The sequence below is a fragment of the Ictalurus furcatus genome, chromosome 1 (assembly GCF_023375685.1).
Source record: "Ictalurus furcatus strain D&B chromosome 1, Billie_1.0, whole genome shotgun sequence".
Taxonomy (NCBI): Eukaryota; Metazoa; Chordata; class Actinopteri; order Siluriformes; family Ictaluridae; genus Ictalurus; species Ictalurus furcatus.
In genome coordinates, this window is record NC_071255.1 from 10,337,533 (window position 1) to 10,365,338 (window position 27,806).

Below are 27,806 nucleotides of genomic sequence, written 5' to 3' on the forward strand. Positions count from 1 at the left end.
ATATATCCATTTGAACATCACAGAAAGCACCATTAAATCTTCAGTAAGCAGGTAAGGAGGATATTAGTCAGAGAAGCATCCAAGAAGCCAAGAATACTTGCAACATGATGCTACCACCACCCTGCTTCATTGTGATCATGGTGTTCTCAGGGTGATGAGCAGTTTTTGGGGTTCCTCCAAATGCCAAAATGTTGTTTTGTTCACATGACCACATGTTTGTTGTGTCTCCAACATGCCTTTTGGCAAACTCTGAACAGGATTTCATATTGATCATCACTCTTCCACAAAGCTCAGTTTTGTAGAGTGTATACACTTTTTGTCTTGTGAACAGCTTCTCTCATCTGAACTGTGGATCTCTCCAGCTCCTTCACAGTTGGCCTTTTTATTATTATGATTATTATGATTATTATTTAATTACATAATCATCATCACCACCATTACGCCACAATTTGACACATTAACACGTTCCTGTTAAATTATAATACCAGCAATAGCAGCCTACTCCATGTAGAAACGGTGAAATCATATTCACTACAACGTTGCAAAGCATTTTGTGTAACGTGTCTGTGTGATCATAAAGTAATAAAATAATAAGGGACGCTAGCAACCGGTACAGCAATATATAAACGTTTATATCTTTCAGGATGTCCTGTGACATTAAAATTGTGTCATCTTAGCCCAGAATGTCCTATGTATTAGGTAAACCAGGTAAATATTACAGTTCCCGGTTGCCAATGCGTAGCGGTGTACGTAGCATTCAATTGTGGACGCACCCTGATGATAAGTTGACCTTACTAGACGGACATGACATCATTACGTACGGAAGACGTTCGCGCAAATTTGACCTCATCCGTAGGAAGTGGAGCGTAGACAGTTCGGGCAACTCCGTAAGAAAAGGGAAAAAAAATAGAAAAAAAAAACCGAAGGAACGAAAACTCGTTGAATTTCTTCACTTGAGTGTTTTTCGGAGCGACTTCACAAACTATCCCGAGCGGAGGAAATCCCCGGGCGAGGGGAACCAAAGTCTTCACGACTGGGTAATTTAGGCTTGATTTTTTTCCCGTTTGAACCTTGTTTTTTTTGCTGTTAATTTCGGCCTCCGTCGCCTTCCGTGTGCCGGAAGTCCTGCGTAAAGCCTCGGTTTCGGCGTCGACGGTTTTTTTTTTTTTTTTTTTTTCCTCTCTCTCCTTCTCACTTGTTATTTTTTTCTCTCCAATCCTCGTGTGCTCTGTTTTTTTTTTTTTCTCCAGTTTATTTCCACGGGCCCGACAGCGGGAGTGTGTCTGAATGTGAGTTAACGTTACACCTCCCAGAAGATAATGTTACGGGCTGCTAATGAATTTGCATCAGTCACCGACGAGGCTGATTTTTTTTGTTGTTGTTGTTTTGTTTTTTTTAAATAAACATTATATCTTATTTTGCTCTGCACCGTTTTCTTTTCAAATAAACCCCCCCAAAACACTTCCTGTTTTGAATTAGTAATAAGCAAATGGTCTGTTGTGTCTGGCTTTGAGGTGTATTTTGAGCTGCGTGTGTCGAGAAGAAAAAGAGCCCGCCAACTAAAGTGGCCTGCGATACAAACGGCTCCAGATTTACACAAAGACAATCAGTGAATCCGGTATTATTTATTAACCGGGCTGAGAGAGAGGTCTAGCTCTGAGCCGTATGCTAACCCTCATGTAGCTGTTAGCTTCATGGGCCTCCATTTACCTCAGTTATGACCGCTGTTCTTCCGGAACATTTCTTTTAAAAATGATATCGCATATTTTATTAATGTTTCTAGCAGTTTATTTACTTCTACAAACCTGAATTTCTCCTTCATAAATAATCACTCAATTTTTATTTATTTATTTATTTATTTTTAGGTTGTAGTTTATCCATTTCTTCACAGAACCTTCTGGACCCTTTCCATCTTCAATAACCTTTTTTTTTTTAAATAAATAATAATAATTTTAAAAAAAACAAAACAAAAAAACAACAACAAATTTCTGAAGTGAGCCCCGGCACTGGTCTGACATTGAGCGTGATGGTCTATTTGTGTTGTGTTGTACTTTCACTATTTATTTATTTTCCTACTCATTTGTTTTCCTTCAGGAATGATGGAGGATTCCCATTTTAACTCCTACTTCTGGTCTCCAGTGCAAGGACCGGTGAGAACGAATTCATGCAGCCTTCCTTACCGTCCACTAATTTATACACACACAGACACACACACACACGTACGTGTACGCGCTTGCACCTGTCTTAAAACCATGTGTCCACATCATTTTCCTTTAATGCCTCATGTGTGTGGGTGTGTGTGTCAGATTGAGAATGCTGTGTTTCTAAACAAGGTGAAGGAGCAGCTGGGCCAACAGGACAAAAACCCTGCCTACCCGCATGGCTCCTCCCACTACCCCACCACAGCGGTGGTGGCAGTTGCGGGGGGCGTGGCCATGGATGCAGCGGCCGGGGGGCGGGCGCTGAAGCAGGAACAAGCGCATCCGCCCCATTCCTCACACAGCATCACTGTGGTGCCCGTACCGTCCACCGGAATCATGACAGCTGGTACAGTAGATTCAAGATGATTGTGGTTTGTGAAATGAGTCCGTGTCCAGTAGGCGTGTGCTAGCGATCGGTACATACCAATATTTAACGTGTACAATACAGGGTGTCCCAAAAGTCTCCATGTGTGGGGGAGTATGTACACCAGCACCACCTCAGTTGTGCCTTCGTCAGTGGATGTCCGCATCTCGGTTAGACCGCAATGCTTCTAGCCTTTTTGTATTTGGTAAAGCGCACCTATTTTGGTTTTGAAACGTGCCTAATTTAGTTTTAGAGGTCCCATGCAATAGATTTACATGCATCCAAGGTCAAAAAACACTTTGATGTGCTCAAAATTTAAATTGCGTCATTACCTTTTTCCCCCAGTGTCACAAATGACTCATTAAATGATCCGGTCTAAAGGATTCATTCTAAACTCCTCCTTTCAGAGAGCATACTCTGCTCTGATTGGTCAGATGTCCCAGTCTGTTTTGAATGGTCTACCGCTGTCAAGATGTGTCAAAAAGGAAACGCCCACTACCATAAGGTGTTTCAGATCCGTCTGTCAGCGAGCAGCCAGTGAAGACCAGAGGCGGGGTTTTTTATTACAAACCAAAGTAGGTTAGTACAGGAAGTAAGTCTGGAATCACTAACGACTCGTTTCAGCTGTTCAGAATCGGTTCCTTCTTCTGGGAGTCAATAACTCCGTTTGTCGTGCACTTTGATTTTTTTTTTTTTAACTTTGCAAATGTTTTATATTCACAGCTCTAACACACACTACTTGAAAGGTAATATTTGAAAAAACATAATAGGTGCACTTTAATAAGTTTGTCGTGTGTGATGTGCTTGCCGTGTTTCCTGTTAAAGGGGTAGTTCACCCAAAAATGAAAATTCTTTCATCAGTTCCTCACTCTCATTTCGTTGCAAAAACCCACAAGACTTTCGTTCATCTTTGGAACACAAACGAAGGTGTTTTTAATAAAACCTGGGAGATTTCTGTCTCTCTATTTACAGTCCAAGTAACCAAAACTTTCATAAAGGTGTCGTAAAAGTAATCCGTGTGACTCCAGCGGTTTAATCCCAGTTTTATGAAGCAACACGAATGCTTTGTGTGCGCGAATAAACTAAAATGAAGTCTTTATTCACAAAACATCTTCACTTCCGCATAGATCTCCGACGCGCGTTCATGAGGGAACCGAGACGCGTGCGTGTTGTGTCGACGCGAGAGCGGACAAAAAAAAGACCATGCAAATCCTCCGCTATGTCATAATCTGCAGACATCTTTGTTACAAAGATTGTACTATGTGACTCTCTTTGTGTAAATCGTCCCTCTTCCTCTGCTGTAAAAGTGCAGCGCTTCCGGAAAGTCCATCGCAACCTTGCGACATGTTCCCGATCCAGTCATGAGCATGATACGTCCTTCTTTTGTCTAAGTCTATATATATATATATAAAATTTTTACATTTTGCTAAAAAGTCTTATGTATGGAGACTTTTGGTATACCCTGTGTTATTATGATGGTCACTTTAAAATAGTGACATACCCCCTGCTTTGATTCTTTGCTCATGTTTTACAAGAAATTCTACAGGCACAAGGCAATCGTTTCTTTTAAAAAAAAAAAAAGTGCTGCTAAAAGTGTTTTTGGTCACAGTGGAGCACTTCCAATTTTTATTTTTATTTATTTATTTTTTTAGTTTAAAAAAAAAAATTCCCTTAGTGGGGAGCAAGTGACAAAAACAACAACAAGGAGGACAGTCCTGGTGAAAAAATGATTCTTGTTATTGAACCAATATAAGTAGATTAACAACCTGTTGAATATTTGCTTTCCAATATTGCATTGTAACTAAAATAACAAATTGCCTGATTTTGGCACTTTCATCGGTACACAAAGTTGCACAAATTGTTCCCCTGATTTTCTTTCTTTTTTTTTTTTAATTCTTGAAAAGCTACAGTAAAGGCAAACAGCTTCCTCATCATCAGCGTTAAACCAATCGTAATCTTCATTACTGATAATGATGAATCAAATCTAGCTAGCTAGTTAGCCGATACTATCTAGGACCAGTCAAGTGGCTTTGTTTTCATTTCAACCATATACAGCTGGTAAAGTACACAGTGAAACGAAACAACGTTCCTCCAGGACCACGGTGCTACATAAAACACGACACTAACCACATGAGACACCGAACTAAATAAGACCTACACATTCTATATAAAGTGCACGTGCAAACACCAGAAGACAATACAGTAACTATTAAAACAGGTCAATGGGCACAGTAAATGACCGGGTAGCGCCGACCAGTACATGGTTCTAGTGTGAACGTGTTAGATGTAACAGGTAGTGCAAAAAGAACAATATAATAAAAAAATGTAAATGGTAAGAGCATTGTCATGGATACAGAGTGCACAGAAGTGTTCTCTTTTTTCTTTTTACACACGCATCAGCAACAAAATTGCTCCAGACAGCACTTTGTCTGGGGGGGAAAAACCTCTCCAAATGTGAAAGTGCTCTTACAGTGGTAAAGTTGGTGCCTCAAAAAAACAAACCCCATTGCATTGTTCTGAGACCTTCCTCATCTGCGGCTGGCCCACATGTAACATTTGTCGATTTCACCACTACATGGTGAGGCAGTTTTTAAAACATTTTCTGGTTTACTTGTTTGTGATCTCAGCCGTGGAAGCAGCAGCAGCATGAACAGAGTTGTCACCATTTATAGGACAAATGTACTGCCTCCTCCTCTGTCTCATCAGGCTTTTTTTTTCTGTTTGCAAAGGAACCCAAAACTACAGCAACTTCCTCTTTCACGACTGCAGTTATTGTCCTTTGTTTATTTGTTGTCTGTTACTGAAAGCATTTTGAACAACCAGCAAAGTACACGTTCTTGAATAGACTCGTGACTATGTGCTGAACAGTATTACTGTTTCCTTTAGTCCTTTTTGTTATTTTAAGCAATTCACCGGCTTAATTGGAAAGCAATTTTGCGTCGCATTTATGTCAATGAACGTCTCATTTAGAAGGCAGGTCGCTTCATTTGGCCAAACGTGTAGTCGTCTTCTTAGCAACGTAATCCCATTATTCTACTCCTCAGCTATTATATAACTGTTGCTCCAACTGAGGATTTGTCTCGTAGCTTACATTTTCCGTCCTTTTTGGAATTGCAGGCATATTAATAATGTTCCTAGACAAGTCATTTACATAGTTAAATTTAATAAGTTACTGTGACTCAGTGTGACAGGAAGTTATGACGCATGATGACACTGCAGAGGTTTCATTAACGCCTCTCGGTTAAAGAAGCAGTTGTTCAGTTTTCGAGCACTCTGCTGCTTGTCGGGCTAATGGCAATGGCAGCGAAAATGTTTACAGGCTAGGTTTACTTTTCCACAACCCTGCCTTCACCTGTTCCTGCTCTGGGGTTGAAGCTCATTTCTGGGTTGGAAAAACTGTAAACAGAAAGTTCAAACAAAGAAATTAGCGAGATCCCTCGCAAGTCGCTGTTTTTCTAGAAACAGCAAAGTGAAAGCTTGGGCAATTAACGCGACACGAAGGTTTTAATATCAGCACACACCTACTACCCTGAAAGCAGCACAACATCAGAAGTGACGGTGCATACTTTGTGACTCGTAGGACCCGTGTGACTAGGGATGTTTACGTGCTGCCTATATAATAATCCGACCAGTAGCTCAATGGGAATATACAACCTTCACGTATACACCTAATTTGGAATAGAGTAAACCAGCCGAGGCCAGGACATAGCTGTATCCACCTATCTGATTGAATGAGGTGGGCAATGTTAATAATCCATTAAATATAAGAATAATAATCGTGTAAACCTTTGTGTGTTTGCGCATGTGGGTTTGAGTCACGATAAAACTGCCCTGTAAGAACAACAGTCCACGTTACACATTTTAATCTATTTAAAAGAATTGTGAGGTCGGATTGGCAGCACTGAGGTAGGGATGAGCAAGATAGACTTAATTATAATCACGATACTTTTTTTTTTTTTTTTTTGCGGTAGTGACCTAGATGACGATGTGTGTGTGTGTGTGTGTGTGTGTGTGTGTGTGTAATATAATATAAAATATAATAAAAAATAAAATTGGCCAAAAGTCACATCAGCATACAGTCTTGAGAGCCTTGATCCAAGCATTAATCCAAAGAAGTACAACTTAATCCTGCTCCTCATCAATTACTAAACTATACCAATTAATAGGCAAAAAAAGTAGAACATGTATTTTATTCACAAATTAAAATTCCATTGAAAATGCAAACTCCAGTACTCGCAGGATTCATAATCTAACCCCAGGAAATACGAGTGAGAGTGCTGTGTCCAGACCGCTTCCCATATTACTGAGGAAGCTCCTTTTTCACAGGTGAATTCTTCTTCCTCATCTAGAGCTCGAACTCCGCCATCTGCCGTGCTTGTTCTCGTTCTCCGTGCCCACGTTGCGGCGCGTAAACACGTCATCAGTGAGACGACAGATCCTTATCGTGGGGAGGAACTGTACCAGTATATCATGGACGATACGATATGGCACAACCCTGCTTGGAGGCAGATGCGAGGACACAAGCTGATCTCAGTAAAATTCACTGTTTTCTATTCGCCAGAAATTCAGCAAGGATCCAGAACTTTAACACGGTTAAAAAGGAGGAAAAGCGTTGATAAAACCTTCATTGATCGTGGTTTTTTTCCCGCATGAATGTGTTTTAAATGTTGGTAACATGAGAAGATGAGTAACAGCATTATACATCTGCGTTACTGATGTGTGTATTCGCAGTGCTCAGCCGTATTCCTGAATGTCAGGCGAATATCAAATGCTTGGCAGCTTTACTCTCCTTCTCGCCATCCATTCAGATATTACACTTAGATAACGTTTTGCTGACACGGAAATAATTAAAAACTCGTTCTTAAAGCTAGCAGCATGATTAAAAAGCTGAACATGCCGAGCAGACATTGGAACATTGTTACTAAAACCTCACTCCGTGGCATGCACCTAACTTTGAATCTGAACCATTTACATGTGTATAAATAAATATTGTTCATTAGGAAACTGCAATTGAAACAAACTGGTCATGTAAACATAGACACTATCTTTGTTCAGCTGTTTTGTTTAGTTTTTTTTTAACCTGTCTTCTTTTCCTTTTCTCACTTTGTTCAGCGGGCTTAGTCACTCTGGTGTCTCCGGTATCCTCCGCTCCATCTCTAATCCCTGGGCATCCGACAACCACTATGATAACAGTGCACGCAGGTAACACCGTGTTATGTTCTGCTCATAATCTGAAAGAGAAGCCACACAACAACAACAACAACAACAAAAAAACTGCAACAATAATGTTCCGCTTCTTTAGTATTCATTCAAATGAATACTTTTAATACTTCTCTCAGACAAGAAAGACGATGGCATGTCCTGCTCCCCCGTCGTCATCCCGTTACCATCAAAGCGAGGGAGGAAGAAGAAGGCCACACTCCCGTTGGTGGGCTCCCCGACAGGAAGTGACTCGCTGATGCTCAGTCACCTGGCTGGACAGGTAGGTCTCTTTTTTTTTTTTTTTAATAAATGTACCGGTTCAGAAGATTAGAATGAGTTATAAAGTAAGGAATCAAACTTGACCGGGTGCGTGCTGTTATCGGTGACGATCGACGACAGCATGGTGTGATGATCCTTCTGTCTGAAAGCGTTTCATTCCTCTTGTACGACAGCAATCTGCCAAAGAGTTTTATTTATTAAAGAATGAAATGTACGTTTTATCTTGTTTATAGTTACATTTTTATCACTTATGTTCTAGCATCATATCTGATTTTCTGATGTAGTTAAGAAAAGGAAAAAACACAGCTTATCACATGGAAATTGTGGCTCAGTGTTTAAGGCTTTGGTCGTGAGTTCAAATCACAGCTCAGCTAAATTCAGCTAAAAGACCGTGAAAAGAAGAAAGCCTTAAGGCCTGTTCACACCGTGTCTAAATCAGTGGCTGTCAACGGGAGTGTTCCCGCCTACGTGTAAAACGCTTGGCGTCAAAGCAGAATTTTTTTTTTTTAGGTCTCGGGGTCCAGTTTTTTGGGGTTTTCTTTTGAAGCGCTAGTTTAAAAACTGGCTGACCAATGAGATTTGTGCTTTTGTTCACTTGCCCGGAGCTGCTGAAGTTACATAAAAACCACGACTTGGTGGCGCTCAAGCACAAAACTATCTTGCCGAGCACACGTCAGTACCTGAAAGAGACGCAAGCATGAAACTAAACCTTAATCTCACCCAGTAAAAAATGCATTAGTGTCTGACTATATACAGTATATGATAAGTTTGTGTCTCTTTTAAGTATTCTTGACCGCTTCAAATAGCTAAGTGCCCCATTAATGCATCATTGTATGATCATATTGACCACATAAAAAAAAAAAAAAAAAGACTACAACACTTCATCAATGTGCAGGAACATTTTTTTTATTTAATTTTTTTCAACGTTTTAAATTTATTTATTAATTTTCATGTGATTCATTTACCTTTTCTCTTCTCTCCTCCCTTCCCTTTCCCAAATATGTCATTGAGAAGAAGAAAGAAAACAAAATTAAAAGTACCAAAAACCCACCCCCTGACACAAAACTGACACTTGGAGGCAATAGATATGATTCAAACTTATGCAAGTTCACCGAGAAATTGTAAGTAAAAAGAAAAAAACGCTCATAATACAACTTCAGCTCTTGTATCAGTCGATGGAACTCCTCATGTTCTTCTCTTCTCTTAACTATGGGGTGTATCCAATTTCGGCCTCTTTTCCGTCGTCTTTCCTCATTCAACAGAACAATTATTTCTTCGTCGCTGCCGCTGCTGCTTGAAAAATCCATTTACTGTTATCCAGTTTGCAAAAAGTGTGTGAACGGTTATTTGCAAAGAGGTAAATACTGGCTCTCTTCTTCTCAGTGATAAGCAGGTGTCCGAAACGGAAAGTTGTGCCGCGCCACCTTGTGTACCGGAGTATTTATGCTTTTCAGTAAGCGCCATCTACTATCAGGGATGACAGAATTTACACTTTCATTCAGCACGTCGCTGGAGTTTAAAAACAACGCATAGAAAAACAGACCGTTTAACACGCTGAAAAAAATGTCCCGGTGTGAACGGGCCTTTAAACTCTGTTAACAAACCACTGGCAAAATGTTAAACATATCCTCACGGAAAACATTACAGTAACAAGGATGATATGTTTTTCTTTGTTAAACAGACCGTACAGGATTTCGCTGAGCTTTCTTTCTGATTGTTGCAGCCAAAAATGCTTAATTTTGCTGCTGCTTTTTCTTTCTTTTTTTTCAATTTGCGATGCAGCTTGACGAGTTATTTTGTGCTTTTTTGTTTGTTTGTTTTTGGAGAAAAAACTACTTGAGCTACCGAAATTGCAGTTACACAAAAGAGTTTTGTACGGCCTTTCGCAGTGATGGTTGTTGGTTGTTGGTAAATGAGACCTTTTAGCTGTACTCGTGTTCGACGCACATGAGTCGAAGATGGCTTTGCAAGCTCGTCCGAATATTGCTTAGTGTGTGCTTGATTTTTTTTTTTGGTGTTCATTTCTGCGATCACAAAAAAAAAAGCTAAATCCTGGAGGGACTGGTTAAACAGCAGCACGTTTTTAATCTGTTTATTGCTAGATTTAGATTGTGTGGTGCATCCACCATAAAAATCACGGTGAGTTTTCACTATAGCAACGCTAACTAAATGTAATTAGAAAGAGCACATTAATATGAGCCTGTGATTTGGAACTGTGTTATTGCTGTTCATAGAAAATGAACGAAGGCCTGTTGACCAATCAGATTAGAGAATTCATCTGCACTGGGGTACAAAACTGTGACTGAAAACAAAGTGGCCATGAAGGCCTTTTTATTATCATTTTAATTTTCTCATATTTCATATTTGGATGACTGAATTGCTTGTAATCTGGAACGAAAATGTCATTTTATGTAAATAATATGGACCGTGTGTCCCTAATAGCCTGCTTCTTTGCGCTTCCATTTTAGTGTAGACACAATTTACACAGACATTTTGAATAACTATGTAGCGTAGGCTTCTGTGTGACCTTTTCTTCTCTTTATTAAAGCCATTCAGATCCGTCTACAGTGCCTAATATTATAGAGAAATGGTTTATCTATTACAAAAGGATGTGTCCTGAGTTTTTTCAACCTAATCAAAGGGTGGTTTGTGTATATGTGTATATATATGTATATATAATATATATATATATATATATATGTATATATAATATATATATATATATATATATATATAATATATATATATCCTCCACTAATATTTACACTCTTGGTAAATATGAGCAAAGAAGGCTGTGAAAAATTGTCTTTATTGTTTAACTTTTTGATCTTTCGTTAAAAAAATTCATACAAATACTCTGCTCTCATGGATATCAAACAATTGCAAACACAACACAGGTTTATTAGAAAAAAAAAACTTTGTTAAATATAGGTGTGCAGCAATTATGAGCACCCTATGAATGAGAAAAATATATTTGATTTAAATCCCCCTGGCTCTTAGTGTATCGTGTTGCCTTCTCGAGCATCAGTGAAAGTTAGCACCTTATGTAATAGTCGTGGTGTACGAGTCCCTCAGTCGTCCTCAGTGTGAAAAGATGGGTCTCGACGTCATGTATCCACTGTTGGAAAGGAGTCAAATGTGAAGGAGATGCTGGAAAAGTGCAGGATTTTTCTTTTAAACTACTACCAGTGAAGACCTGCATAATCACTTTCTCTGATTTCTAAAGTGTGTCATAGACAGCATTCAGTACACATTTCTATTACTTTTTTGACCTCAAGAACCATTGAACGCTTTAATACATATATATAAAAGGGAATATTGAAAATAACTGAAAAATAAAATTTCAACATTTCAATTTAAATTTAGCACCAAATAAAAAAAATCTGTGAAATTCATTAACATAAAATGTAAAAAAATAAATAAATAAATAAATAATTAATTTTGAAGTGCCCATTGTTTGTTTTATGTTCATCTGTACTCTTTTGCAGTTTAACAGAACACAAGCTATTCATCAGTTTTACAACATGCCATCGCGTTAGTCATGGTGATTTGCCTTGGCATTAGAGGCACAGCAGCGATTTATTATTATTTTTCTTTCTATGCTTCGTGGTCCAGAAGTTACACACCAGACTTGATTTTTTTAATTTTATTTTTTATGTTCTACGACAGTGTTGCATGGTGTGAAAAACAGTTTGCCTCCACTTTCGTGTAGATATTATTGGTAATGGTTTTGCACGGTCTTCCGCAGTGATGTTTCTTGGTAAATGAGACCTTGTGCTCGTGTTCGCCGCACGTGAAACGACGAAAGTTTCGGCTGAACACGTGTCGCGCTGACGTCATACGACACGTCTTGGCCCGAATGTGCGGATGATCTGCAGTAATTTAGAAAAATTGCAAGCTCCTTCAAATCTTGCGGCGTTTGAATTTGCATTTATTTCTGCAGGAGGGACTGAATAACAAGAGCACACCAACACAAAGAACATCACACTGAAGTTGTTTGCTTTGTGGCCATAAATTTGATCTTACCATTAATATAGCTTGATTAAAACTGTATCACACAGTGTTTTGTCAGAGTTGGCATGTCCTGCAACATGGCACATGCAAAATACACTCCCACAGTGTTTTCATGAATGTAAAAAAAAAAAAACAATTTAAAAAAGCATGGCAGAAACACACCATTTTGCCACGATTATAAAGGTATAGCGTGTAAAATTTGTATGGTTGTAGCTTTTGGAAGACTTATTTGTTCTCTAATTTGGTGGGAAGTTAGTGAATTATAGATGATAGTCAGCTGGTTTGTCCTCATTCAGTACGTTTAGATGGACAACAATAATCCGATATTAAGACGATACTCTGATTAAGAAACGAGCATGTAAACGGCGATAATTGATGACCTTAATCTGACTAAAGTCATACTCGAAGTAAACACAAATCGAAATAAGACATGTGGTGTATTAGTCACATTATCGATGTGTATTACAGACATGTAAACACCTTAATCACATTATTGACATCGTGTGAGTTTTCACCGCATTTCGCGACAGGACACGTACACACACGGCAGCGCTCAACTGTTTGACGGCAAACAAGAGAGCACGGCTGTGTCCGAAACGGTGTACTTACCTACTGCAGTATATAGTAGGCGAAATGCATGTACTTCAGCTGCTATATAGTATGTACGTACGCGGTTTGGGACGCAGCCCACGGCTTCAAGCAGTCGTCTATTTGCACGTATAGCACGACAAACAATTAACTGCACTTGAAGCTTTCGTAAAATTATAAATGAAACACCCAAAACTGTATACGGTTCCATAACGAAGACCAACTGTATGCTGATACGTGAAATTCTGGAGGGACGTCGGACGGCGTGGCGCGGGACGTGTGCCGTTAATCGAACTATGTTCTGTAACATGTAAAACGGGTACGTGAAAGGAATATTCTAAAAGCGACTCGTATAAACACCGTAATCAGAATAAGGTCAATAATTAGATTACTGCTGTCCATGTAAACGTAGTCAGTGCGGGATTTGTATTGCTACCGAAGTTGTAGAGAACTCCTGATGGCCAGCTAGTGTGAGACTGAGACACTGGAAATCTCCAGCTTGGACTGAATGATCTTGAACTCCCTGATTCTACTGGATGAGAAGAGGAGAAGATCTTTTGAAATCACTGAATCTTTTGCTGATGACAAACATCGAGCTGCTGAATGCAGAATCAAATGTCAGTCATGGCTAAAAGCATTCGCTGACTCAAGGGGCAGAAGAGTATGACTGGCACACACGCAACTCAAACATGGCTTACACAATTCACAGATGTTCGATAATCATATATCAAAACTCTTAACAGATTTGCTGATGCTAGAGGCAGTCTTTGGTCTAATGAGTACAAATGTAGTTTGAAATTGTAAAGCCTGTTGGCAGGAACTAGATGAAAGGAATGACTCCATGCATGGCAGTGACCAGTACCGATTAGTTCACCTTAATGACTCATTAAAAGCAGACTTTTCAACATTTGTGAATAAAACACATCTAACCAAACTCGGTTATATCAGGCAAGAGTGAGTCGTTGAATGTGTCTGCTCTGTGTAGGTGTGTTTTTGTTTTTTTTATATTTTAGTGATCTTTGAAAAATCCTTTGCTTTCAGTAAGTATACTGCCATACTAAATACGTTTGTCGCTGCACCATTGGTGGCTGTACAATTTAGGCATACTGAATAGTGGGCTTCAGTGGTTTGAATCATCCCCGAATGTGTGTTGACTGGACACGAGAGATGAATGCATGCAAAGCACCAACACAGCCCACATTGCAAAATATTCTTTCACAAGTAGCTTGCAATAGCACATTTCAACCAAAGAGGGTTGAAATCCTAAACCTTACATTCAACAGCTTTAAGTAATTTCTTGTTAACTAAATAAAGGATTTGGGGAAGGCTGAGTATAAGGGTTAACTAATCTGTGAAGCTAAGATTAATAAGGATTCTTTATTTAAGCCATTTAGAGTCTGTATGAAATAGCTTCTTAGCTGTGATTTGAATCTGTACATTGATGTGATTTTTTTTTTTTCCCCCCCAAACAGGAAGTCAGATTGACTGACTTCACAACAGCTAGCAGTGGCAGCCAAGCCGTCGTATTTAAAGAAACCTTGCGGTAGCTTTGTGATCCAGTTAAATATGGAGGACAGCGAAGAGTCTAACCAGAATCTTTTACTTACTCTTACTGATGGAGAAGCACATGCTCGCTGTCTGAGGAAGTGAATTATTTCTGCAAGTTGGTGAAACACCTCTGAAAGTGCCTGACCTATAACTGCAGCATTGTACAACTTCCATCCGCTTTAAAATGCATAAACGCCAAGCATTTTATTCAGTCCTTAAGCAGTGGAGAGTAAGGAAATGGTGTAGAGTCACAGGAGGACGCACAACCAAAAACGCACCAACAAACTATATTTACTACTTACTAGGGGCTGTAGCCCTGTACATTTCTCATTTAGCCCTGAATAATTCTCGACTTGGAGCTGTTTGTCACTACGTAACTGAACGCCTGTAAAAGTAGATAAGTGTTGTAATTTTGTATCTTCAGTGAAAGGAGAGCAGTCAGACAGGGTTTAGAGCAGTAAAGGGGTTGACCCTAAAACTTTAAAATCCTCTCATGCTGAGCAGGAAAACAAGGTGTGTGAAACAACTAATCGATAATAATCGACCACGAATTTCATTATGGATTAGTCGGGTCAGTGATGTCACTTCACAATGGGGGGGGGGGGGGGACGCATTTCTAAAAATAAATCACATCTGAGAAACTGCGGAGGTCACAGAGTGAGCTGCTTCGGGAAAAGTGCACGATCCGGGTCATCTAAAACGTGAGAATGTTTGTTTTAAATTATGCGCTTCAAACAAACTCGTAAGTGTATTAACGTGGCTTGTCGTGTCGGAGCCTGAGACATGTGCTGTTTAATGTGTTCCAGACATGTTTTCTTCAGTGCAGAAATGACACGTTTACCTTTACATCCTTATCTGTAAATGTTAGAAATTCACTCCAGTATTTCTATTTTATGTAAAGACTCGTCCTGACAGCGAGCGAGTCTCCGTTAAACTTCACTCCATGAGCACGAGTCCAAGCATACGCGTCAATCAAACAGCGCGCAATAGACAGGAAGCGCAATAACTCTGACTAAAATATTCATTTTGATCAAATATGTTGTTTGATGCTATATTTAGCGATATTTAGAAACAAAAGTAATTGTGTTTTTTGAGAGCGGTAACTGTATTGGGGTTAGAACACGTGATTGTATAGAAATGTAAGAAGTGTTGTACATTTACAGGATAAAGTAACGTTACTGTGTTCAGACGAGTGAATGTGTGTGTTAAAGCAGAACATTCAACCTCTCACCACTTAACACTTAGTTTGTGCTTTTGTTTTTCTTTTTTTAGCATTTTATTATAGTGATTTAACGTCTGCTTTAAAGCTTATGGACAATCTGTTGTTTTTTTGTTCTCAAAATATAATGTTAATATTTATTTTTTAATCCTTTGCACCGTGTATAGCAAAGCACACAGAGATACATTTAATAGCTTTTTCATAGCCTTCAATTTACACAGTGTTTAAAGGACAACATTGGGCAGAAAGTGAAATAACATAACAGCTAAACCCATACAGTGATGGCTTAGTTGTGTCTCCCCTTGGCTAACGACACCAACCCAGCCCAGTCTCGTGTTAGATAGCCAAAAAAGTTTGATATTTTATCGGTCTGGCAGTGCTGTATATTTCCCACTGGCATGATGCATGTCCTACTTTACAGCTCCTCGTATGAGCCGCTGTGCTGTCGCTCTGCAGAAAGTGATTGAAGTGTGTGAGAAATGTTGTGTTAACACAATCTAAAAAATTTTATGTTCTGTGAGGGCCAGCATGTGACTCCTGTGTGAGCTGTCATACAAACATATTACAAATTGATAAGTGAAGAAAATTTACAATTATTCACTTCATATAGGAACAGGAATGTGTTGCTCCATTGTGTTAAGAGTTAGGATTTTTTTTTTTGTTTGTTTGTTTTTGTGGGGGCGGGGCTGTGGGGGGTTGTGTGTGTGTGTGTGTGTGTGTGTGTGTGTGTGTGTGTGTGTGTACGTGCTAACAGTAGAGATGCTCTCTATCCTCTCCTCAGCATCATCCTGCCGACCCCTATGATCTCTCTGCTGATGAAGGACCTGCTGGAAAGGATGGATCAAAGACCTACAGGTACAGTGTCTCGGACGTTAGCATGCATATTGTGATTGTGTGTGTGTGTGTGTGTGTGTGTGTGTGTGTTTCTGAAAGCTTCTAGCACAGGCAGGACTGAAATAGCGATCCTTTAGTGCATTGTCCACTTGCACTGCAGCAATGCATGGCCCCCAGCAAACACACACACACTCACACTCATACGCTTGTGCTTCTTAGGCTGTGTTGAATGTGTCTCGGTCCGTATGTGTGTTGGCTTTGCGTAGTATAAGTAGCGTTTCACTATGTGTGTGTCGTTGGCTGCATGTGCCAGCATGGCTTTGCCAGTTCCACACACACCCACTCCGCCACACGACAGCACTCTACTCCACTCACTCGGTCACTCCTGTCTCCTTCATCTGTCTGCGCTTGTATGTCTTGCCTTTCCTTCTCATCTTTCTGATTTGTCGGCAGAGTCTACAGTTTCCTTCTGTTGTTTTTCTTCACTGATCTCATCCCCTCTCTCCCTCTCTCTCTCTCTCTCTCCCTCCCTCCTATATCACCCTTCCTCCCCCACCCCACTCTCTGGCTGTCTCTTTCTGTCCCCTCTCTTTCCTTCCCCGTTTCATTCCACTGCACTTCATTTCACACTTCCTCTCACTTTCTCCTCCTGCGTTCATTCTTTAACCTCGACTCACCCATGACCCCATATCATCTTTCCCCAAACTTTCCCTCTCTTCACCTCTTCTTGCTCCTGTGTTTCTCCTTTCTCCCCATCCTCCTATTTCCTTCCCCGGTGTGTGTGTTTGTGTGTGTGTGTGTCTGTAGGTGCCGGATGTGCGGCCTGACGTTCTGCAATAAGTCAGACATGCAGCTGCATTCCAAGTCGCACACGGAGGTGAAGGCGCACCAGTGCCCGCACTGCTCCAAATCCTTCGCTAACTCCAGCTACCTGGCGCAGCACATCCGCATCCACAGCGGCGCTAAGCCCTACATCTGCTCCTACTGCCAGAAGGCATTCAGGCAGCTCAGTCACTTACAGCAGCACACACGGTACTGGAGGATGCACCGAGCGCCAGGATGTGGAGTGTGTGTTTTTGTGTGTGTGTTTGTGTCTGAGAGAGAGAGATCTAAAAAATACAGTTTAATGCTCAACAGTCAAAACGTGATGCGTATGTGTGGCTTACAGTTAATTAATTTGAAATCAACAGGGTTTGCAGTGTTTTAGGGTTCAGGTATCAGTTTGTTCCCATGTTTTCCCCCCGAACATCAAGCCCAAGCTGGTGTTTGTTCAGGGAACCAGTGGACTTTATATTAGAGATGCACCGATACTAAATTTCTCAGCCGATACCGATAGTTCTGCCTTTTCTACCTTCTTTTAAATGAATAATAATTAATTCCACAATTCTAAAAGAAATGCAAATAAAAACCTTATTCTCTTCATTTCAGCAAGTCGTTTCACAGTAACTGGTCTCACAAACAGAGAACACATTACTCTAATTAACATTAACACATGAACTAAATTCTGAAGATTAAAGTAAGATTTCTTAACTTATTGAATGTTATTAATTCATATTAACATTGACTGAATTCTAAAAAAACCTCCTGTTAGTCTCACATTCACTCCCCACAAACAAAATTTCTGCTTCATCACTGAACATCAAACTGCTAATATATAATATCAACTTTTTTATTTTAACATTAACTGGATATGAAATACAATACTCTACAAATATATTTTTCTGTGTAATTTATACTTTTTTGCAAACTCATCTTCATTTAAATCTTTCAGCTGTGTACTGGTGCATTAATTCACCGTGAGCAGCACGGCAAAAAAAAAAAAAAAATTAGACTCGACGCCAAAACTGCTTCACTGCTGCAGCGTCCGGTGTAAAATTTTAGCAGTGCAGAGATTACAGACTGCAGTTTTGTCATCATTCCACACAAGAGACATCATCTTTACACACAGCATGAAATCCATGTGTTTTCCCGCCCTCTTTTGATTGACAGGATATAATCTTCCGATATCCAATAGCGTCAAAAATTGCCTTTATCGGCCGATACATCGGTGCATCTCTACTTTACATGGTTATGAACCGTTATGTAATCCAGTGTAGGAGTTTGCCAATACACTCCTAACAGTCTGAACAAGTGATCATCACGAAGGACATGACACGTATTACCTCTGGATTATAAGAACGTACACCATTTCACCATCCAAAATCTAATACTTCAGAGCCTTTACGCAGCTCATCGATACCGTCGCGGACAACAATACGTCTTACGCGGTCACTTCCTGGACACGTTAATCAAGTCCCTCCGGGATTTTGCGATCACGCAAATTCACGCAAATTCAGTCAAACGCCGGAATATTCGGAGGGGCTTGCAGTTTTTCAAAATTACTTGCGGATTGTCCGCAGATTTGGGCATCGTCACGACGCTCATTCAGCCAAAGCCCTGTTCGATTCACGTGCGTCGAATGTGAGTACAGCTAAAACGTCTCGTTTGCTAAACAAATTTCAACTGCAAAATTAGCCAGTTTCAAATTTGGCAAATTGCGATTTCGCCAATTGTAGTACTTTCCTGCAAAAACAGCACAAAAAACTCCGTCACATCATAATTTGAAGAAATAAAAGCGTTTTTGGCCACAACGATAACAAAAAAATAATAGGAACACTTGTACACCTACTGCTTCATGCAATTATCCAACTAGCCAATCGTCAAATTGGCAGCAGCACAATGCATAAAATTCTACAGATACATGTTCAGTCAATGTTCACATCGAACATTTCAGTGACTCTGTCTGAGGGATGGTTGTTGGTGTCAGACTGAGCGTTTCAAAAACTGCTAAGCTAGTAGGATTTTAACACACAACAGTCTCTAACGTTTACACACGGTCTGGTTAAACAAAAGCCCCCGTCACGTAAGCGGCAGTTCTGCATTGACCGAAGCTCTCGATCTTGAAATCTGCAAGATTTTATGCTTTATGCTGCTACCACACGATTGGCTGATTTGGATAATTGCATGAATGAGCAGGGCTACAGGTGTTCCTATTAAAGAGGCCAGTGAGGGTATAAGTCATACATTTGTCACCCTGTTACCGGTTTTATTCTAAGTGTGTGTCTGCTTAAAGCAGGTTTTATCAGCATTAACAATGACTCTCATATCACGTTTTGTTCAGCTGTCCGTACAATTGTCCGTTTCTGACTCGGCACTGATTCATGGCTCCAATGTTTTTCTTTTCGCAGTCGTTTCCGCCGTCTATTAACGTATGCAGAAAATTGAGGAGTTGCTATAGTGACACCGCGACTTCTACCCCCATGTTCCAAGCACCACAGTTCTTGATTATAGACCAGCAGAGTTTTGGCTCATTTGTGGTGGAAGATCTGGAACGCTTCGAGATTAAGCACCAGGACTAGTTCCTTGCTGGCAGACAAGGGCTACGTGAAAGGGCGTGATGTGACATGTCCTACAGTGCTGCCAGGGAATTAGGATACTATTCTTGGCTTTTCTGTAGCAAGGTCCTTTAGACATGGAGTAGCAACGTAGGACGCAGGGAAATGCTGTCTAACGTCAAACTTTGTCCTAGAGGAACATAACGTCATCTGTATGGTTAAACAGAAGAGCGAGTTAGGTAGGTACTTTATGTGTAGGTATGTAGCTTTAATCAAATTCGTACAAAGATGCAAAAGCCTGAGCAGTTTGTAACGCCTTAAAATATCTGAGCATGCCACAGACCTCATGCTGGACCAGTTTCTGAATGAGTGACTCAAAGAAGCCAGTAACGTGTCTGTCTTTGTTCGAACGTTTCTTGCTTTCTTACACTTCTGCGCTGTTCTATTTCTGAATTCCCTCGTTTCCTTCCTGTCACACCTTCCATTACTGTTCAAACCTGTCATTTTTTTTTCCCCCCTCTGCTCCTTTTTATCGCCTGTAGACGTCTCGCTCTGACTTTCAATCACTGCACAGACTCACACAAACACATTAAATCAGAGCAGGAGCAGTATAATAGAGGTCACAGAAAGGTCCTGTGCCATGCCAAACTCTCTACAGCATGATTATAGACTGCAGGTTTTGGGGAAATTTGACGCTAAATCATGGACTTGATGGATCTGGCCTTCCAGTCACCTAGAACAAACACCTTCATCAGTCGTCCAGCCGCCATTTGAATTTGATCATGAAATGTCAGTAGATTATGACTCCAATATGGAAAGGGTTTATTTTTGCTATACAGTGTTACTGCGTTTAATGTAACATGTATTAAATATACTGTATAATAGCACATATTTATAGAGTTTGGTGGTAATTGGTAAACTGCTGTAAATGTTGCTAAAAATATAGTGCTGTTTATGACAGGGATATATTTAGGCGAGTTTATTAGAATCGAATCAGTTATGGAGGAGTTTGAATAATTTTGAGAATAAACTGAGATGACTCGGGTTTCTGCATGACACTAAAGCTAGGAGCATACCACGTTGCGTTTACAGATATTCATATACAGTCCTCTGTGAATTATAGTACCACTGAAATTTCTCTCACTCTCCGTCTTCTCTCTGCTTTTCTTTCCATACAGAAACCACACTGAATCCAAACCCCATAAGTGTCCGCACTGCTCGAAGTCGTTCGCCAACACCAGTTATTTGGCCCAACACGTGCGGATCCACACCGGAGTGAAACCCTATACCTGCTCTTACTGCCAGAAGACCTTCAGGCAACTCAGCCACCTACAGCAGCATCACAGGTAGCTTTGTTCATCTCCCCACCTGCATTAGCGTGCTCACTTTACACTCGTCTTTTAATTTTCTAAAGGAAACCTACCTTTTTTTTTTTTAACCAACTCCCTGCTCCCATTTGTACAGAATCCACACAGGAGACCGGCCGTATAAGTGTACCCATCCAGGCTGCGAGAAGGCCTTCACTCAGCTGTCAAATCTTCAGGTATAGGGAATCAACTCTCTGATTTGTAAATCTTCTGGTGGATATTATATCATTTAGAACAAGACTAATTAGTACCTGTTATCTATTACATTATAACAGCAGGCAGCAACAACAACCACCCCCCCCCCCCCCCCTTGACGTTAATGACATCAACAAAAAAAAAAAATGCATGTCATGTGACTGAGAAACTGGGAAGCACAAGCTCCTCTGTCCTGAACAGTTTCCCTGTGATGGGAAACTTTAAAAGGACCGTGTTTTTAAAAAGTACTGACACCCGAGGCTCCTTCCATAAATGTCTTCTAAGAGAGAGTGTGATAGTTTAAATCAGGGGTATCTAACATAAGGCCCGATAAAGGTTCTAATCTGACACGCTAAATGAATTTATCTGTGTTTTATATTTAAAATCATATTTTTATTTTATTTTAAAAAGACCACAACTGTCTGTCCATCCATCCATGGATGGATGGATGGATGGATGGAAGACCACAACTGTGTCCCAAATGAGGTGCTATACACTATGCATTATGTACTCTACTGTCAAGTGTGTGCATTTTAGAAGGGCAGTGTCGTCTCATGGAAGACTTTTTTTTTTCTTTTCTTTTTTTGGATCTCAAATGGAAAGATTTTTTTTTTTTTACTAACCAGAGGTATAAGCCGTTTCACACTCGACGATGTCCAACACATGTAATGTGACGCCGCTAGCTTTATCAGAATACCCAGAGTCAACGACAATTAATTTCACAGTTTCAAGGTAACAAACAGTAAAATGAAGAAATTAATTTACTGAGGTTTTCACACTCCTTTTAAAAAAAAAAAAATTATTTTATTCTGGGAAAATTTGATCCATTGTCAGTGCCTGGTAGCCCCGCCCCTCTTCCACTATGTAAGCAGAGCTGCAACCGTTGAACGCATGAAGTGTCCCAACATTCCATGCTTCGTTTTAGTTTGGTTGAATAAGTGCATCATGCCAGTACTTGTGCACTTCTCCTTGTTGGTATTTTCAGTTTGAACACACTACTCGCAGCATTTCTACTACAAAATGGCACAGAATAGTGCATAAGTTTGCGATTTTGGGATGCACCTCTTACCTTTTTCTTATTCCACTATAGAGCATTAAACTATAAATGTATCTACTTACAAAATGTGCTAACGATTTAATTGTTCATTAGCAAGCTAAACTCGACACTGTAAACATGTCTCTTTCCGAAAGGACTCATTTAGCGCTTCGTATTAACGGAGGTGAATCCTTATGCAATCACAAATAATGGCCCCTTTCAATATTATGAGTTATTTTGTGTAGCTTCATAACACATTATACCAATTATTAAGCCTATTTTCAGTTTCACGTTGTAACACTACAGAATGTGGAAAAGTACTTACTGCAAGGCAGTGTGGATAAATGAACACATTGTAGAGGAAGAGTTGATGTATTAGAGGTCACTAAACTCATTTTGGTTTTTGGTCCAACCCACCTGATATTGGACTAAGCGCAATGTAGCCCATTACATAAACGAGTTTTACGCCTCTGTTCTAAATGCATCAAAAAAAAAAAAATGGTGGTAAGAGATGCTTAGGTTTGGCCAAGAGTTTCCTGGCTAGCTAACAAGTGGCTCTTTGATGTTTTTACTCCCGCTTTTAACATCCTTTCGTCGTATGCCGAAAACAACTACTACTACACCTAATACCACTCAGGCATGTTTGCATAACGCAACCAGAGCCATACAGGCCTCCCTAGTGACTAATGCTGTGACAAGCCCCATTGGCAGAGTTAATGTGTGTTCAGTGCCACCGATTCCATATGGCATAGGTCAGCTTCAGGGTGGTCAGTCGGGTACCACCGCTCAATAGCGTTTCGCTCCTTTAACCCCGGAACGTCTCCTGGTGGAGGAGCAGTGGCAGGGACGTCGCCCTTCCACCCCCTGCAACTACACCTCGGGTTAGGTGTTACTACCCCAACACTGATCCTTTCTCCTCACCCAGATCTGAAAGCTGCTCTGCTCAGCCTCTTCAGCCAGATCTTTCATGGCCTTCTGCTGGTTTACAAGTGATTGAGAAGGATGGATAAATAAGCAAAAAGGTTACTTATCAGGATGTTCTAGGCTTTTTTTTTTTTTTTTTTAAATGGCTGGAACTGTTGAAATGTTACTCCCCTGTACCACTGTTCTCCAAGAGTCCCTCTTTATTCTCAACCTTTCTAAACTGTCCCAGGGACATGACCATCACCAGTTATGTGAAAAAACATTTTTCAATTATCAAATTACGAATGTTGGTTGGAAATATTTAATACTATTTTTGGTAAAGTTTTAAGGGGGGGGGGGCCTTTTCCATGGTAAAGGTGTTTATTTGGAATTAATTGCAATGTAAAAGAAGATAATATATCTGGAATATCTCTAATAACGGCACCATATTTTAACTTTCGGTTTAATGACCTATGCTGTAAAATAATGCACTTATAAATCCTACAGCGTGGAACTTTGTGTAGTTAATGTCATGATTCTTTTGCTAAATAGAACTTATTTAAAATTGGATTTTAACTGGAGGGTATACTTGTACATTGAAAATTATGTTACGGTTCCCTTAATTAACCAACATTATTTATAGCGTTAGTTAACATGCGCAAACCACATAGACCACGAACATTAAACAAAGTTCAAATGTAAGTTAACATATTAATTGACATTTAAGTAAATGTTAACTAAATACCCCTGCGTTGACTAATGTTTACTGAATCCACGACTGAAGATGAGTCCAACATAAATGAGCAAAAACTGAATTACAGCATGTTGGGACATGTTTAACTGGCGTAAATATTGGAACTTGCTTTTAGCTTCACTTCTGAATTAACAATCCCAAACATGTTACATGGTGGTGGTACATGTTAGTCCTTGACTGTTTACATGCACATCAAATTCCGTTTAATGCTCATATTCGGGTTGCAGCTATATTCCGAGTACGATGTTTATATGCGTACAGGCAGCAGGATATTAGTGTATACATGGTTGTTGTAAGTATCCTCGAGTTGCCATTCCTAAATACCTAGCCTACAGCTAAGCATCTGTTAGCACCCACAATTCCTTGTGGACTGAGCATGCGCCTAGAGCTCCTTTCAGTGGATTTTCTGAATAAGGTGTTTACATGCAACAGATTTCCAAAAACATGCATAATCCAGGGCTGGCAATCAGAATTTAGGGAATCAGAATATTGTCTTAATCTGAATCGGCCAGTCGGATCGCAGTGTTTACATGACTCGATACCGATTAGAGAATTGCTCAATTTTGATTAATATATAGGAATATTGACGTGCATGTAAACATAGTAAATGTGAGCTTATTTTAATCATTGATTGTATGAACATTAACACATATTAATTATTTGTCTTGTTTGATTTTTTTTTATTAATCAAATAATTCAAGTGTTCACATTAATGCACAATATATTGTACAACTTTGAGGCACATGGCAAATTGCCACAGATGGGCATTTGGTTGATATCAGCCTTGTTTTTTAATGATCTATCACCTGTTCACAGTCTCACCGTCGCCAACACAACAAAGACAAGCCATTCAAGTGCCACCACTGTAACCGTGGCTATACGGACTCGGCGAGCCTTGAGGTCCATCTCTCAACCCATACAGTGAAACATGCGAAGCTGTACTCCTGTGGCCTGTGCAATCGCACCTACACTTCAGTAAGGCAATAACCTTGACCAAAAGCATCCATGTATTATACCTTATGTATTATCAGCATTTAATTTCTTCTCTAAAATGATCCATGTGTCTGTCTATTTGCTTATAGGAAACGTACCTGATAAAGCACATGCGGAAACACTCTCCGGACCTGGTACCCACTCCGCCCTCGGGAGCTCAGCAGAGCCACAGCCCCGCAGGGGGAGGAGGTGCTGGAGGAGGAAGTGCAGGAGGAGGTGCGGAAGGAGCTGCAGCAGGTCGTGCTGAGAGGACCAACGCTTACCAACAGCCAGAGGGAGTGCCATGTGTATTTGACCTGCAGCAGTACAAACCAGTGACAGCGGCAGACGTTTCGTACAAAACAGTCAGCGTGTCTGATCTGTCCTCTCACAAAGACCTGTGCATCACAGTGGAGGCCTCGGCCATACAGGTGGAACACCTCAGTTCATGAGGTAGGAGAGGCCTATGGGAAGAAAAGAGTGAACAAAGACTCTATAAACAGAAGTGGTGCAGCGGAAAGGAATAAATAGTGACGTGATCTTACATGACCTCTCCAGGTACGAGAGGCCCACCTAAATTAGATATGAAAAACAAAAGCAAAGACTGATTAAATTAAATATATGCTGGTGGAAAGGAATTTCCTACTAGGCCTGCTCATGTTCACTTAAACAAGTACAGTAATGGACAACTGAAATATTGAGAAAATGCCTTTTTTTCTTTTTCTTTTTTTTTCTTTCTTTCTTTTTTCCTTTTTTTTCTTTTTTTTAACTTTCTTGGTTCTTAACAGATATCCTGCTCTTCCTGATTCCCATCTATGGCTAGACCTTTTGAAAGCTTTTATTTAATACAGTGGTTGTCATCTGTAGATATTTCTATCTACTCATACACTACGAAATTTACACTTGCTGTTAACGGACAGTTACATGAACATCTTCGCTATGTTGCGCAATATGCATGTGATCTTTTGCCCTTAAAGTTTAAAAAGGGAAAATCAGTTTTTAATTAGGTTGGGAAAAAAATGTATATCTGATTATCTAGTATATTGTGTGTATGTGTGCAAGTTAAAGGATGCTTTAAGTAGTGGTTTAAAAAAAAAAAAAAAAAAAAAAAAAGAAAGGGGAAAAGGAAAAAAAAAAAGAAAGAGGAACCTGAGTGTCAGCACCAGCCAGTCACAAGCTCTCTGAGTTCTGGCATGAACTTTTAATAATCCTCTTCACTCTTCATTTGTGTGGATGATGTAATACGCTCACTATTGTTAGTCTACTGCTACTCCATCTTAGTATTAACTCTTGTAATGGACCCTACGCCCTATCATAGTCATTAATACGATCAGAATAGAATTAATTATCCTTTGAAAACGATAATAAAATGTAAAATGTGTCATAAATATGGTTAGTTTGAGTATCTTTTTATGTCCAACACTGTTCACCCAGCCAGTTGTTGTAAACAGAAGGGGGGGGGGGGGGGGGCTACACATATATTTACAAAATCATATTTAAGATTAAAAATTTAATTTGGGTGTTTTTGTAACTTTCCTTTTATCTGCATCTTTTTATTGTAATAATACCTGATTAAACCGCAGCAAAATGTCATTAGTAGTACCACAGAGCAACTCATCATTTAATAACATGATCAGTATTTAGTTATTTATAGCTATTTGAGCTGTCTGTGGTCTTTACCACTCACACACGTAGACTCTAGGGGTGTGCAGATCGATCCTGAAGTATCGATACTTTCCATACTGAGGTTGATCCTCACATAAGAATATTGATACTAAGGTGTCTTCTTTTCCAGTAATTTTATTTATTTAGATAAAAATATTTCGCATTATTTACTTTTTTTATTATTATTTATTAAAAATGCTTAAAATCTGTCCTGGGTTTTAACATACACATAACTAATTCCAGTCACGTTGAGAGCATAAATCGCAAAATCTTTTTTTCATGGTCATGGAAATGTTGCGAGATTTAGCATATTAACGATGCGTTCACCTCATAAATCATGACGCACTGCTCTCCAGTACAGGAAAGTACATGTAAGTTCAAGTGCATGTTTTCAAAAAGTAAAAAGTATCCATATTTACCTGGTATCAGATCGCCCAACCCTACTAGCCTCCCAGAGCCACACTGGAGTTTTTAAAATAACGGACGCTACCATTCACCCTGGGGGGGGGGGGGGGGTGTTTTATAGTGGCGTGTGTTCTATCCAGCGTAGTTCAAATTAAAACTTCCCCGCTAATTAATTGAACTTTAAATTAAGTTTGACTTCTATAAGCACTACAGTGTTTATTCATGTTAAGTAATGTTAAAAACGAACACACACAAAAATCCCCAAACAGAGTGGTATGATCCATCTCTCTTGGTCGCAATTTGGCGTCATAATGAAATGTACGTCACTGGAATAAAGTTGGCTTGACGTTGGACGTTCAATACTCGCGGGTATGCGGAAATTAAGGGACCGTCTCTAAAGTTACATACGACATTGTTAAACACGTTTCTAACTTCAATAGCATTTGAAGGGAATGACTTACAGTCATATAACCAACTGGAAAGTGTTCATCTAGGTGTCCGCTATAATGTACACCTCTTAGATTTTTGATAAATGATATATAAATATTGCCGTGTATTTCACTACAGAATGGGCTCATACACAAAATATATAATTTTAATAAATATCAAAAATCTGCAAGGTGTGCATCGTACCTGACACCTAGATGAACACTTTACAGTTGTTTGTTTGACTGTACATCATTCCCTTCAAAGGCTATTGAGCTTTAAATTATGGTATATTTTGTGTATGAGCCCATGCAGTAATAAAATACATGCCAATATTTATATATGATTTAATAGTTTATTTAATATCAAAAATCTAAAAGGTGTGCATCATACCTGACACCCAGATGAACACTTTACAGTTGGTTATATGACTGTAAGTCGTTCCCTTCAAATGCTATTG

General features: G+C 39.7%; 1 protein-coding gene and 1 long non-coding RNA gene across 7 annotated transcripts; one reads left to right on the forward strand and one right to left on the reverse strand.

The window, feature by feature from the left end:
• The first annotated feature begins 690 nt into the window (after positions 1-690).
• On the forward strand, positions 691-25,302 carry znf384b (zinc finger protein 384 b). Of its 3 annotated transcripts, none has more exons than XM_053624613.1 (11): positions 691-1,037; positions 2,095-2,150; positions 2,334-2,547; positions 7,678-7,767; positions 7,905-8,047; positions 16,197-16,270; positions 17,057-17,281; positions 20,802-20,969; positions 21,088-21,166; positions 24,695-24,853; positions 24,961-25,302. In XM_053624613.1, exons 2-11 carry the CDS (start codon positions 2,097-2,099, stop codon positions 25,300-25,302), a joined length of 1,548 nt encoding a protein of 515 aa, XP_053480588.1. In that variant the 5' UTR covers positions 691-1,037; positions 2,095-2,096. The 3 variants fall into 3 exon arrangements, with proteins under 3 accessions (XP_053480588.1, XP_053480578.1, XP_053480595.1); XM_053624603.1 differs by having other exon boundaries at positions 694-1,037; positions 2,307-2,547; XM_053624620.1 differs by lacking the exon at positions 17,057-17,281 and having other exon boundaries at positions 698-1,037; positions 2,307-2,547.
• Positions 6,426-27,340, reverse strand: LOC128607624 (uncharacterized). Of its 4 annotated transcripts, none has more exons than XR_008385926.1 (5): positions 26,935-27,340; positions 24,970-25,314; positions 11,088-11,164; positions 7,669-8,223; positions 6,426-7,063 (listed from the first exon to the last, which is right to left on the reverse strand). It is a non-coding gene; the product is annotated as an uncharacterized LOC128607624 (long non-coding RNA). The 4 variants fall into 4 exon arrangements; XR_008385923.1 differs by having other exon boundaries at positions 6,426-7,060; positions 26,935-27,339; XR_008385925.1 differs by lacking the exon at positions 11,088-11,164 and having other exon boundaries at positions 6,426-7,060; positions 26,935-27,336.
• Positions 27,341-27,806: the final 466 nt, after the last annotated feature.

Excerpts from the sequence above, each read along its gene's own strand:
- znf384b (XM_053624603.1), top strand. The coding sequence starts at position 2,097 with ATGATGGAGGATTCCCATTTTAACTCCTACTTCTGGTCTCCAGTGCAA. Across the intron at positions 2,151-2,306 it reads GGTCTCCAGTGCAAGGACCG|ATTGAGAATGCTGTGTTTCT; the intron begins GTGAGAACGAAT and ends TGTGTGTGTCAG. Across the intron at positions 16,271-17,056 it reads GATGGATCAAAGACCTACAG|GTGCCGGATGTGCGGCCTGA; the intron begins GTACAGTGTCTC and ends GTGTGTCTGTAG.